The sequence below is a fragment of the Pygoscelis adeliae genome, unplaced genomic scaffold (assembly GCF_000699105.1).
Source record: "Pygoscelis adeliae isolate BGI_AS28 unplaced genomic scaffold, ASM69910v1 Scaffold155, whole genome shotgun sequence".
Lineage (NCBI taxonomy): Eukaryota > Metazoa > Chordata > Aves > Sphenisciformes > Spheniscidae > Pygoscelis > Pygoscelis adeliae.
The window spans coordinates 4,363,426-4,376,206 of record NW_008824932.1 but is presented as its reverse complement, the minus strand read 5'-3'; the positions used below and the strand labels follow the sequence as shown (position 1 = coordinate 4,376,206).

At 40.9% G+C, this 12,781-nt stretch overlaps 1 protein-coding gene across 1 annotated transcript in view; it reads right to left on the bottom strand.

The window, feature by feature from the left end:
* NYAP2 (neuronal tyrosine-phosphorylated phosphoinositide-3-kinase adaptor 2) overlaps window positions 1-12,781 on the bottom strand; it is a 119,044-nt gene that overhangs the window by 47,345 nt on the left and 58,918 nt on the right. Inside the window, exon 3 of the mRNA XM_009325060.1 lies at window positions 3,203-3,501. Coding sequence (XP_009323335.1) covers window positions 3,203-3,501 — 299 coding nt within the window. The remainder of the gene's footprint in view (window positions 1-3,202; window positions 3,502-12,781) is intronic.

Genomic DNA, 12,781 nt, shown 5'->3' with positions numbered 1-12,781 from the left:
GAGAACATGAATATCGTATCCTATGGACTACCTCACCTGAAATTGGAAAGATACAGGTTTACAATTTCTTGAATTCAAAGACTGCTACTAGAATGAGAACTACTAGATATGGAAAAGCTTAACCACTTGCACATACAAAACGGACTGGCAGAATCAGAGCTTCACAGGTTTCTTTGAGCTATGCACAATTTCAGATACTAAATTTGCTGGGAATTAATTGTAGAGAAACAGTAATATTTTCATATTCTGGGACAAAGCTTTATTTGGTTTAATATTTGTATCAAATCAATACTGCAGATAATGAACTTTGACTTTCATCTGCTCATCTTTAGATGTCCTCATCAATGTATGACCACAGTTTTTATATAAACATTTCTATGCTAGCCAGATGACGACTGTGAAAATCCTTTCATCACAATAAACATGTTACCTTGGAGTGCACAGGTGATAACAAAGCCTCTCCTGGTGACAGCAAAGCATTTTAGAAATCCAGCCTGTTCATCCAAACACCATATCGTACCACCCTTGAGTATATCTCAGATTTTAAAATTTGACTGCTTTCTTCAAAAAAACCCTACAATCTGATCTTACTTTCTATGTATCAAACTCTTCAGTGAAACCCCTATAAGTCTGGCACATATACATCTAAAACCATACACATACAAACCATATTCTGAACACAGGAAAACAACGGTATGGTTAAAGGGTTCTGTCAATTCAAAATCTCCAGGAACTTCTTCATGATAGTCTAAAAGTGCCCATTTCTGCACTGCATATAAACCAGCAGAATGAATGTAATACATGTCATAGATTAAGTATCCTAGAGATTCTCAATATTCCATGAAGGCATTTAGTCACGCCAAAAGGTAACAGTTAGGTATCAGCTTTTATGCCAGTGAAGGAGTATTACTCATTCACCAGTTCTTTCCAGAGCTCTTGCTATGAATATTCAGCTCTTGATTATAATAATGAATCTGAGACACTCTGCAATACTCAGTACTACGGTGTAGTAGTACCATTGTCATACAGATTATCCAAAGTGAACACTGCTACAATACCACGCGTGCCACTCATAACCGTCATGTGATGGGCTAGATCAAGCTCAACCTGCACAGAGTGGGAGGAGGCAAAGTGGTACTTGGCCTTGGAAACAGAAATGTCAATCAATTTCAAACTTTAAAATCTGTCAGAAGGGACATATTACATCCTTGGTGTCAGATATCAGGTGGTCGAAGGAGATGAGGGAAAGAAAGCAAAATTTGCAGAACCTTCCATAATAATAATGCTGAAGAAGATCTAGTTTCATGAGGACGCAGACTGCTTAAGGAGTCTGCCATAACTTCTGTGAGATTGGTAAAATACTCGGATGTATTTCAATTATCACTATCATTATTATTATTGCTACTTCAAGGCTGTCAAAGCCTCTTGCTTCTCAGTAAATGAGGAAAAGGGCTGTGGGATAGGTGTAAAACAGACCTTATTCCTAATCATCCTAGAGATAATGCCAAGGTCAGCTACACCGAAGAGCACAATGTACTGTGTGACTCAATGCACACTTGCAGAAATATTCATTAAACAAGTCAGAAAACATTAGAGCTTATCTTACTGCCCTATCTGCAAAACAAAATTCATTTAGCCTTGGTAATTCTGGTTGTGCAGACTCAGGAAGAAAGAGTGCTAATATATATCAAAGAATTATAAAAATATTTCAAAATATAATATTAACAGAACTTTTGAGTAACTTAAGAGCTCCTGCCTTTCACCTCAGAGCATATCAGACTGAGAAGTTTGTGCCATGCATTCTCTTTTTGTATTAAATGAAAGACTTGAAAGACTTTCCAATATGAGATTTTAAATCTGTCTGTGGCAGAAATCTGAATGGTTTCTACGTAGGCTTTGGTCCAGTAAAATTGTGGTAAACGGCTTTTATTAAGGGCAGCTACTTAATGCTTGGATTGTCATGTTAGTCTGTTCAGTGGAGTTGACGTCATGATCACTGTAGAGGACAAGCTATGGAAGCAATGGTAAATATCATATGCAAAATAACTACGAACAACAGCATAAATAAATCTACAGATTTATTCAGTGTTTGTGTTCAACCTCGCAATCGTAGACATACGTGCCACCAGTTGAATTATACGTTCCTTTGTATAATAGGATATTAAAGATGTTAATAGATGATAGATGATAACATCTTTGTTATCACTGATGACGTCTTAAAATCAGATTTGCTTAAAAGGGGTTGTAGCATGAAGGTAACTAACAAATATTTCTGGCCACAACAAGAAGCAAAAGGAGTACGCACTAAGAGCACAGCGTACTGCATGGGATGTCAAAACCGATATGTAACATAGCAGTGGGAAAGAGCAGCACTGATCAAAACCGTTTGTCCCTAAGGGCTCCTTCTTACAGTTCACACTGTGAAGCAGAGTCATCCTGATCTCTCCTAGCAGGGAGCACAGCTGGTCCTACTGCTGCACCAAATGCATTTCCAGCATGGAAGAAAGGAAGGAGAAGATCCCTGTAGTGTTAGCTCATCTTTAGTAGTTCAGAGTAAGGAAGTGATATCCTTGTTCAACACATTTGTTTATTTTCTTCTTAATGCTGCATTGGCTGAAATGTAACTGGGAGGAACAGGAAGAGAAAACGTAGGCTCATATGCTAACAGAAGCTTTGGGCAATACATGATATCATCTCGGGTACAATTTTTACCGTTGGAGGATATTTCCTTGCTGTAAAGTTTCAGGGCCATGCAGTATTCTTTTTAATAATTTCTATCCTTCACTTCTTTATTGAGGAGGACCCTTCCCAAAGCTGTGGTTTGCACAGTACTAGTGATATAGTGAGTGGTCCTTGGCTGGCGTGCAGATAACATTGTCCTACATGCCATCTGATAGCAATCTCTTTTTCCCTTCATTTTGAATAAATTCAACTCATTCCCCAGTATATAACCAGGGTATAAGTATATAAGTGGCATATACTTATATACCACCAGTATATAAGTGGTACGGCTCTGTGAGAAATGTCAAAGGTTGGCAATTACCCACTGGTCCAAAATTTGGAGAACAGTTAGGATACCTGTGCTGGCACTGTTACACAGATGGGGAAACATACAGGTAATTCTTAAATGCAAGATTATCAACTGGATAATCTTAACACTGTGTCACCAAAAACCTTTTTTCCAAAGAATTATAGTGTTTACCTTCAGTCCTGTCCGGTAGTTTCCCACTTTTACTTGTTGTTCCAGCGTTGACTGTTTCAGATGAGGTGCTCAGTTTGGTGTTGGGGTCTCGCTTAGGTTTTGGAGGCGGCTGCTTACGAGAGCTGCTACTTTCATCATCGGTTCCTCCGACAGAATGAAGAGACTGGGATCTCACGGTAAAGCCACTGGAGCAAGGATGTGGCAGTCTGTCCTGAGGAGCCGGCATTGTCATAAATCCCATGCGGAAATGTTTCCCCACGTAGCTTCCTTCATTTCCTCTCACTACTTCTCCACCTATGCTGTAAGAGAAAATACACGTAGAAGTAAATGATCTGATCAGCCTCTGCCTGAACTGTACCCGGAACCAGGGTCTCAGTTCTGCCTGTGATGAGCAGACTGTACTTTTGAACTTGGAAACAAGCAATGCTCTTTTCTTTTCTTAAAACAAGATAGCTACTACAATAGAGTAGTCTGTTTTTCAACATAAGTTACCAACAACTGAAACGTAGATATACTGCTATGCATGCACTCAAAATTTTACAAGAAGAAATTGAGAAAAGCTTTTGTTCAGGTTTCATAGCATCGTGACTAGAAATCGTCTGTAGAACAGATTTCAAACATCGGAAGTCAGAACTGAGTTTTCAGGAAGACAAGAAACTGCGAGTAGGGCAAAGAATACTGCTTTAGAAATGCAACATCATGTATTGATCCGCACTCCCCTGCACTCATCTTTGACTACAGACACTCAAGTACCTTGGGAAACAAAGCTCTTGGGGTCCAATCAATCACTTCCCTTCAGATTAAGGAACGGTAAGAGAAAGAAATGCTCTAAAAATTACTCGGATATAGGAAACTGAACATTAACATCTCACCAAATCCACATGAAGCTGCAATATAAGCAGCATCAGACTAGTAAGATACAAGCGTAGGAGATGAAAAGGCAATGGGCTGTGGGACACCAGGAAGAAAATAACCTTCAACCACTCAGAAACACAGGTATAGAAGAAGGAAAGCTCAGATGAAAAAAGTGCTGTCGTACCAAGTACTACATTGTACTGTGGTTGGCAGGACTGAGAACCTGGTATTATTCCTGCTATACTCATGCATGCTTATCAGTTCTGAAAAACAGCTCTTCCTGAAGCTTATACTGTAAACCTACAGCACATTTCAATTAAGGCAATTCAGTGACAATGCAAAGAAACTCAGCAACACACACAGGTCAACATGGGCCTGTCTGCAAGGAGGTTTGAAATGGTACCACTGTGAGCATGTAGAGATGTCAGTACGAGAACTGTGAAGTCCCGGAAAGCCCTAATTACCTCCTGTTTCCCCTTCACACAGAGTGAAGCTCTAAGCGGGGTCAGTCTGCTCCTCTATAAGTTTCCTATTTGATGTTGCCTTGGGCTGGCGCAGTTTATTTGGTGCTGGAACACATTTCCTTCTTTAAAAGACAAGAACATTTCTCGACGGTTCATGTGAAGAGTGAGTAAGGTCACTGCATTCCCTGATACTGTCCCCATCTCCATTGTAGGTAATACACAAGCTGTATCTAATTGTCATAAAAGCACCAGATTGGCACTGTGCAACACACAACTTTGGGCACGATAAAGCAGAACCTTCGTCTGCTTCCTACTGTCCTTGCATTTTTACCTAATTTCCATCAGTGGAGAGGTCCACTTTCCAAGTTGGTAACAACTGAACAGGTCTAATTGAACATGTGCCACTCTCCAGGGGCACTGACACCTACCCACACATGTACACACACATATGCCACACATATGCACACGCTGGTCCACGTTCATAACCAAGTTATTACCGAATCCTAATTGGCATCAATTCCAGAGGGATTTGCAGCCAGAAAGATCAAAAGGTAGAACTCATTAATTTGAAGATTAATAAAAAACCTGTAGCTAATTTAAATGATTAACTATGCCTCTACTAATCTTTCATAAATTGTTCTGAAAATAATATAATCCTTTGATGCTGGACTACAAAAAGGGCCTGTCACATTATTTAAAGAAGATTACTATCCAAACATGCTGAAGAACGCAGGTGGGGAGTCTGCCTCCTTCCTTAAGTCCATTGGATAAATCACATTTAGCAAACAAAATTTCAGTTTGCCATGTCTCTGACATTAAAATTCTTATCAGGTTATGCTATTTAATTAGGGCATTTACTTCACTGCTGCGTGGAGGTGTTTAAAACACACACTATAGGGCAGATTCTATTCTGGATGGACTTGCACAAATTCCACTGAGGTGATAGGTTTCACCCTTTTCCTATTAATACACAGAACTGCATTTATACAAAGCGTGTTTTTTTTCCAAACTGCTGCATCTTGTATTCCAGAAATAAAAACTTTCAAAATATAAGTCTAGTGTCTAAATGCACAATCTCATTAAACAATCATCTCCTTTCTTTTTCTTTCCCTTCCCAATTTTTCATTCTTTACTGAATTCCTTTCAACATCACGGATGAAAACCTGTCTCACCTGCTTCCTACACTTACTCCAGAATAAACAGCCTATAGCCAAGGTCAGAGAGAGGTTGCAGGTACAGATGAGAACAGACCTTGCTGTTCTGCTTCATGGCTGAAGTAGATCTGGTCTTGCTGTTCTACATCCTCTGCTCAGCTACTAGACAAAAACAGCAGGACACCGTTTCCCTCTTTTCAGCCGCGTTTAAAGAGAGTCCATTTCTCTTTGAGAGTAGGAACCAACCTTCAGCTGATGGTTAGGCACCGTAAACCCCAAGCTGAAGCAGCCTAGCCTCTAATTCTTGGTCCTGGACCCTGGGCACCGACCAGGATCACAAAAGGCTTAGGTTTGTTACTTATGCTGGTAGCGATTCCTGAGTGTCGGCAGCGGGTGTTTCCTAGCATAGCTTGACTAGTGAGTACAGGCGTAGCATTGGGTGGAGTGCCAAGTTCACATCTCAGTAATACAGACTGAAATCCACCGTGGTGCAAGGAGGACGGAGTCACTCCACGCTCATACCCAGAGCACAAGTACAATAGCAGGATGACAGATTTCGAACGTGGCATCCCCTACCCTCAGGCAGCAGCGTGCTGAAGCTCCATTTGGACGTGTGCAACGCAGCTTTGCAATGCACAGTGCTGCTGATGTTACCTCATGAAACCAGGCAGAATTAAAGCATTTATTTGGATACTCCTCCTGCTTGCAACCACAGGAGTTGGCTTGGGCTGGTGAATGTCCCACTACAGCACAACAGGCCGAGAAAGATTTATACGCACCTTGCTGCATAAATGACTACAGAGACAGTGAGGGAAAATAATTGTGTAGATCTCACTCCATTATTTCTGACAGGAAAGAGCCTGTGCTCCTCATTGTACTGATAATGAGTTCTATCTCATTTCAAAACTGTATTATGTGAGTTGCTGTAAGTATTACACAGTTTATTAATATATATGGAAATACAGATTTGGATTATTCCTCTGGGAAGTTTCAATTTGAACTTGGCCAGGTTCAACTGCTTCTCTGACAAAGAATTATGTACAGCGTTCAAATAACCGTTAAAAACACAAGACATTTGTCTACAGAGACACATGAATTATATAGTAAAATTAATCACACGATCACTCACGTTACACACTTGCAGCAAAGCTGACTTTGTGCTGAAAACACACTTTGGCGTTTCCCTAGGTCTAGTGACTGACGCTGCAGTGGATGGAAAAAAGGGCAGTGCAGTGACGTTGGCTCCAGACACCCGTAAGAAGAATGTTCTGAAGCAGCTCTCCTTTCAAAAAAGTGTTACAGGGCTTCTCCAAAGCCTACCTAACAAGTCCGATGTAGACTATCGAGTGCTGCCAGATTACATGCTCCCTCCTTGGGTGCACTGGAAGGTAAGCAAGGTTCCCATCCCTCTCCCTCTTCCACACAGTACTGGGATTGAATCATTACAACAAATACCAAAACGGTTGGATCTGCCTTAAATCGGTAATAGTGGATTTCAACTTTCATTTCTAAAATAGGAACAAGAGCTCCAACTGATGGATCTGATGAGTCTTGTTATACCTCCAATACAGGTTTTATCTGTCAGCTGAGATTTCCGAGGTCAGAACTGGGCTAGCATAAAACCATACTGACCTTGCTGTTCCTACCTGCGGTATCAGCCTGCCTGCACGTACGCTGTACTCATCGCAGTCCTGGACACGTTACAGCTCAGCTTATTGTGCTCTGCCTGCTCTTTTCTATCAAGTAGATACTGGAGCATCAACCAAACGACAGCGTGGAATAACTGAAATATTTACGTGTTTGAAGAACTACAGAGGGGAAAGTCTTTTATATTATCCATTTTATTACACATCACAAGAGGGCAAGTTATAAAGGAAGGCTAAACATTAAAAATGGACACAGAAAATCCTCTAAATGGACAGAGAACAGGCAAGGTCATTTCCACCTTGCTGTGCCATGAGTCATAACATCCCTATGGACTAGGAATATATTTTGAAGTTGTTAAGTTAGAAAACTAAGAAAAAGAACTTCTCATCACATTGCTGAAAAATACATGGCAAAGAAAAAGTATCCAGACACTGCCTGCCTCAATCGGTGTGGTCTTCTTAATTCGCATTGTTCCTACTTAGCATTGCAAATAACAGTGAAATAACAAATTTAATTTGCTGTGAAGTTTCATTACTTGGTCCAGGCAGAAACTGAATTAATTCCTGGGGAAAAAAATTTATAGTTGTGTGAAAACTTTTGTTTTACTTGGTGTTACTGCTTTAACTATAAACAATGTGGAATATTAAATCCCACAGTGCAGTTGTAAGGAGTAGGAGAATTCTTAGGAATATCTAAGTCCCATAAAGTCAGAATACCCTAGAGCTACATTTCTTCGCAAGCATCTATCTACCCTTGTTCTTGGTATTCATCCAGAAATTCTCTTATCAGTTCAGATTTACAATGGATTAGTTTCATGCCTCAGGCACCAAGAACCACTTGGTAGTTCTCCTCATCTTTGTACGGTTTCTATTTTTCTTCCCGTGCTCCTTTACATGAGATTTTCTGGCTTTTTATGCACAAGTTCAAAAGGGGAACTACACCTGATTATGAGACTTGACCTCCTAAGCAGGAGGAAGGGGAATGTACTCTGCTGGTGACGTGGCATCTTTGAAGGTATTTTGCCATTTCTTTGCTGTGATACACCCCAGTCAGGGACCACAGCAGGTCACCAGTTCTTCTCTGAGTGTTGAAATACCCGACAACCAAGAGAAGCCATTTCAGTAGCAGCTGCTCACTCCTCTTGTGCTTGAGGAAGACGCAGTCACGGATACTGGTTTGTTAGCTGGCAGAAACTGAGCTGGGAGTCTCTGCAGGCTCCTCTGCAGAAGAGGGGAGAACTATGAATTGCAGGGCAAGCAATGCACATGGATGGCCAGGCCTCTTCCCTCTGGGGAGCTGCAAGCCCACGCAGTGCTACCCCCTCATGACATGCATCTAATCCATCAGGGAAGCCATCTGAGTCAGAGACTGAAGAAAAGAGATGTCACAAAAAAAATTAACTGCGATGACGTAGGAAGATTTTTATAAGTCCATCATAAAAATGACTAATCATCAGCAAAAATACAAAAGGAATAAAAATACTTAACTCAAGGATTGTATATGAGCTGGCTTGACTGAGCAAACAGCAGTTCATCCCTTGGTGCGTCTACCTTTTTTGGGTTGTTTTAACCACTTCCTTACTCTTACAGCAATGAACACCCAGCTCCTCTGCTCATATCAATGTTCTGAGTATAAAGGGCTGAAATGGCTTTGAAATGTCTATTCCCCATCAGGAGAAATTATACACACATATACTAAGGATGACACATTTTACTTTGTATCTGAGAAGCACTTTCAAGATTAGCATAAATTATATTTGTAAATTAGAGGTTGGATGCCAAAAACCAGAAGATATACTATTTTTATCCCCCTGAACATGATTTCAGCAGACCATGAAATGTAATACTGAAGAAAGAAGGGCAGGATCACAATCACGGATTCAGGAACTGCACTGTAAGTATGGTTTTACACAAATCTACACAATTTTTATTATAGAAATTAAACATACAAACTACACACTTTTTTTTTTAAATCATACTTCCGAGGTCCCCCTCCTTATTCCCGAGAAATATACATACGTGATTTTTTTCTGCGTTACTTTTCTGAATGACTCCAAATGACTCACGATGATCTTACATCAAGATCCAAAGGAAAATACTACCATCCTTTTAGATACAGGCCAAAGTGTAAATGAATCATGACAAAGGTAAAATTTAGAGTAATTTTGTGTGCCTGGAGGACTGTCTAAAGTGAGCAACTGACATGTCCGTGCACATCAAACATCTTACCTCTGCCACATGCCTCTGCTTTGAGGTGGGAGATCAGGTACCGCTTAAGAAGTCAGGCCTCTCGGGACACAGAATACAGTAGTGCTATAAAATAAAATTTATTCTTTTATCACCCCTGTCAAACCCACAGGCCCAGGGTTTGACCCTGCAAACGTGCAATGAGCTGACACTCCCTCTTTGTGTACCTGCATTATCGCACTGGAATAACTAGGAAGCCTTGCAGAAATTGCTTGTCGCTTGTGAATCTGTTGTAAGCAATACCACTTGCAGAGGTGTGCCCACGTAGTCTGACACTAGATTATTTCCAGGAAATCATTTCTTCAAGCCAACCTATCTGTGTAACAGACCCCTAACGGCACTCTGCGCTGCTGTTGAGAGTCTGGCTCCTGCCATCCACGACAGGACTGAATCTTGCACGCAGAAGATTCTCCAGATCAGACTGAACCACCACGTGTTGTGGCTGCGCTGTAAGATTAACTGAGTCCCCGGTGAGCAACCAAAAGACAGCTGTAATTCCTATGCAGCGCACAATGGATGATAAAAGAAAAACTAACCAAGACTGCCCACAGCAGGTTTTCCATAAGATGCCAGATAACCTAATTTCAAATGATGATCTGCTACGCTCCACAGTCAACTATTTTTATAATGCAAAAGGTTGAAAATGCTAGCAATAGTTGGGGTTTTGGGAAAAAAAAATAAATCAAAACAAACACAAAACACTTTATAAGAAACACTGATAAATAAAAACTACGTATGCTATGTTTACAACAAATCTAACATAAGCTAGACAGCTTGGAAAGGCATAACTGAGGAGTAAGGACCTTTCTGATCCACAGAGAGCTTAACAAAACTGTATTTCGTGAGTTTGAACGGAAGCGCAGGTACTACTTATTATTTCCACTGGCATTCCTTCTATCTTTAGCAGGCTGCCTCTCAAACTGGGGGCCGACAACAAGTACTTTGGCCTGAACATCCACAATGGCCTGATGCTGCTTTCCTCAGAGGACCAACATTGCTACTGTATCTGGGGCACAGGGTCTCCAGTGCTCCAGCCCCCCGTATGCCTGGTGACTGATGCATACGGAAAGCTTTGTAAATTGTGAATACAGAGGACGCTTAACAGGCAGGAGTGAAAAGCGCTCATGCTTTTATGTGACTACAGACACTTTTAATTTTGCATGGGAGATGCACAGCTAAAAGCCAGTAAATGAAAGCTCGTATGTTCAGAGTCACCTAGAATTAGACATCAACCATACGCAATGTTTAAGCTGAGTGCAAATGCATGTTCGCGTTAATGGAGTGGGGTTTTGCATCCTGTCAAAAACGGGTGGAGCTAGAACAAGGCTGTGTTTTTGTCACATTCAGTGGAAAACCACATGGCGCAGACGCGACTGCCTGAGCGACTGTGGCTAAGTAAATATTTCAATGAGCTATGGGAATAAATTAACATATAAAATCATTTTCGTGGCTTTTTTGTAATAAAATGTTTCTTTGGTTTTGAGTCGAAGAGTTGTAATGGAAGGAAAATCTGTAAAAAGTAAAAAAGCCTTTTCGTGGATCAGATGGTGGGAAAAGTTTAAACCTGGACAAATGAGAAAAATGTGCCGACACTCTAAGAACGGCGATTTGTAAACCAAGTGCACTGTGCCTGCCGAGATATTACACTGTGTCTAACCTTTCCAGATTCAGGCTTATTTCAGTGATTGTCCAGATGCTCTTCTGAGCCCCTCGAGCAAACATGACTCTAGTTTCCTTTTAAAATCCAAGCTCAAATAAAAGGAAATTAAGGTTTTAAATAAATGCTTCCTATGGCCTCCAGCCCCAAAGAGAAAGGAGTTCAATCCTGACCTGGCAGTGAACAGGAAGAAGAACATTTTGTTTTGGAGGAAAACCCCTCACAAATTTCACTTCAGCGTGATCCATAGCAAAACATACAGGGTTTTTTTTGTTCAACTAGTGACCTGAAACTCCAGTTATTCACATAATTCTTCTGATAATATTGTCATTCATAACTCTCAGTTAAAAATATATTCCCTGGGCTGGCTTGCCTCTCTGTTTTCTTTTACAAATGCCATGTGAGCAGGTAAGAAGGGGAGAGGCACTGCCTGGCGTACAGCGCCTGGGAGGAGGTCTCAGTAGCACAGTCGCAGCAGGGATGCGACAGGGATGCAGGCTCTACTGAAGGGACAGCTTTATGCAAATGCTTGTCTTTTAGCAGCTCACCACTCCAGATCTGTTATATTCATATAGGGCAATTTTGCTTCCAGACATCTCAGCACATAGCAAAACTCGAGGATTTGCATGCTCTTGAACAGACCCATATCCAAATATTCCAGGTACAATTTTAGGTACTGCTTTCACAGATATTCAGGGTCAGTTTGTAGTTACTAAAAAAGCATCTGCACATTAGCAATTTAAATGGGACTAAATCCGTTTTAATCTACAAATTGTATTTTTAAATTTTTATTTAAGGGGAATGCACAGTGCAAGTTCCTACAAAACAGCGCAAGGCTTACTTGGGTATTTTCCCCACTTACAATGTTTCTGTGTGCTGAACTAGTCTTCGCACAGGAAACAAAAAAAATTTAACTTACTGCAGCTTACCCCACCTTAACTACAAAAACGCTCTGCTGGATGCATCACCTTTCTGTCACAGGTGCTGGAACCCGTAGAAATCTTCACCAGAAAATCCTTTTTTGCACTGAAACAGCCCTGCCGGAGTCCATTGCCTTGACTTCACAGCTAGCACTACTAACCTTGTGTTATTAAGTATATATATTACCATCTCTCTGTTCCTTCCGATTTCTGGAGGGAAGGCTTCAGCTCATTTGTTGATCACCACTGTGATTTAACTGGACAGCATGAATATCTGTCTGTGCCTTGCAAAATGAAATGAAGACTCCAAAAACTAAGCCAAACATTTTTCACAGGTGTGGCAAACCCAGAAAACAGGAAAGGGAACCGCTCCACACAGGCGTGTACACTGGTCTCTCCCTCCCTCCTTCGTCCCTGGACAGTCTCAATCTGGTAAATAAAACGACATGAGATCCTGTACATCAGTACTGACAGCTCTCAGTGTCAAAGCCTGGAGAGGCTTGTTCACTAAGATACAAAGTCGCTTTGAAAATCTCTCTGCTTGTATCACTTTTTTATCCATAGCGAAGTGACCGTTATTGCCACAACAGAATATTAATGTGCTTCACACCTAAATTTAGAAATAATAATATAAAA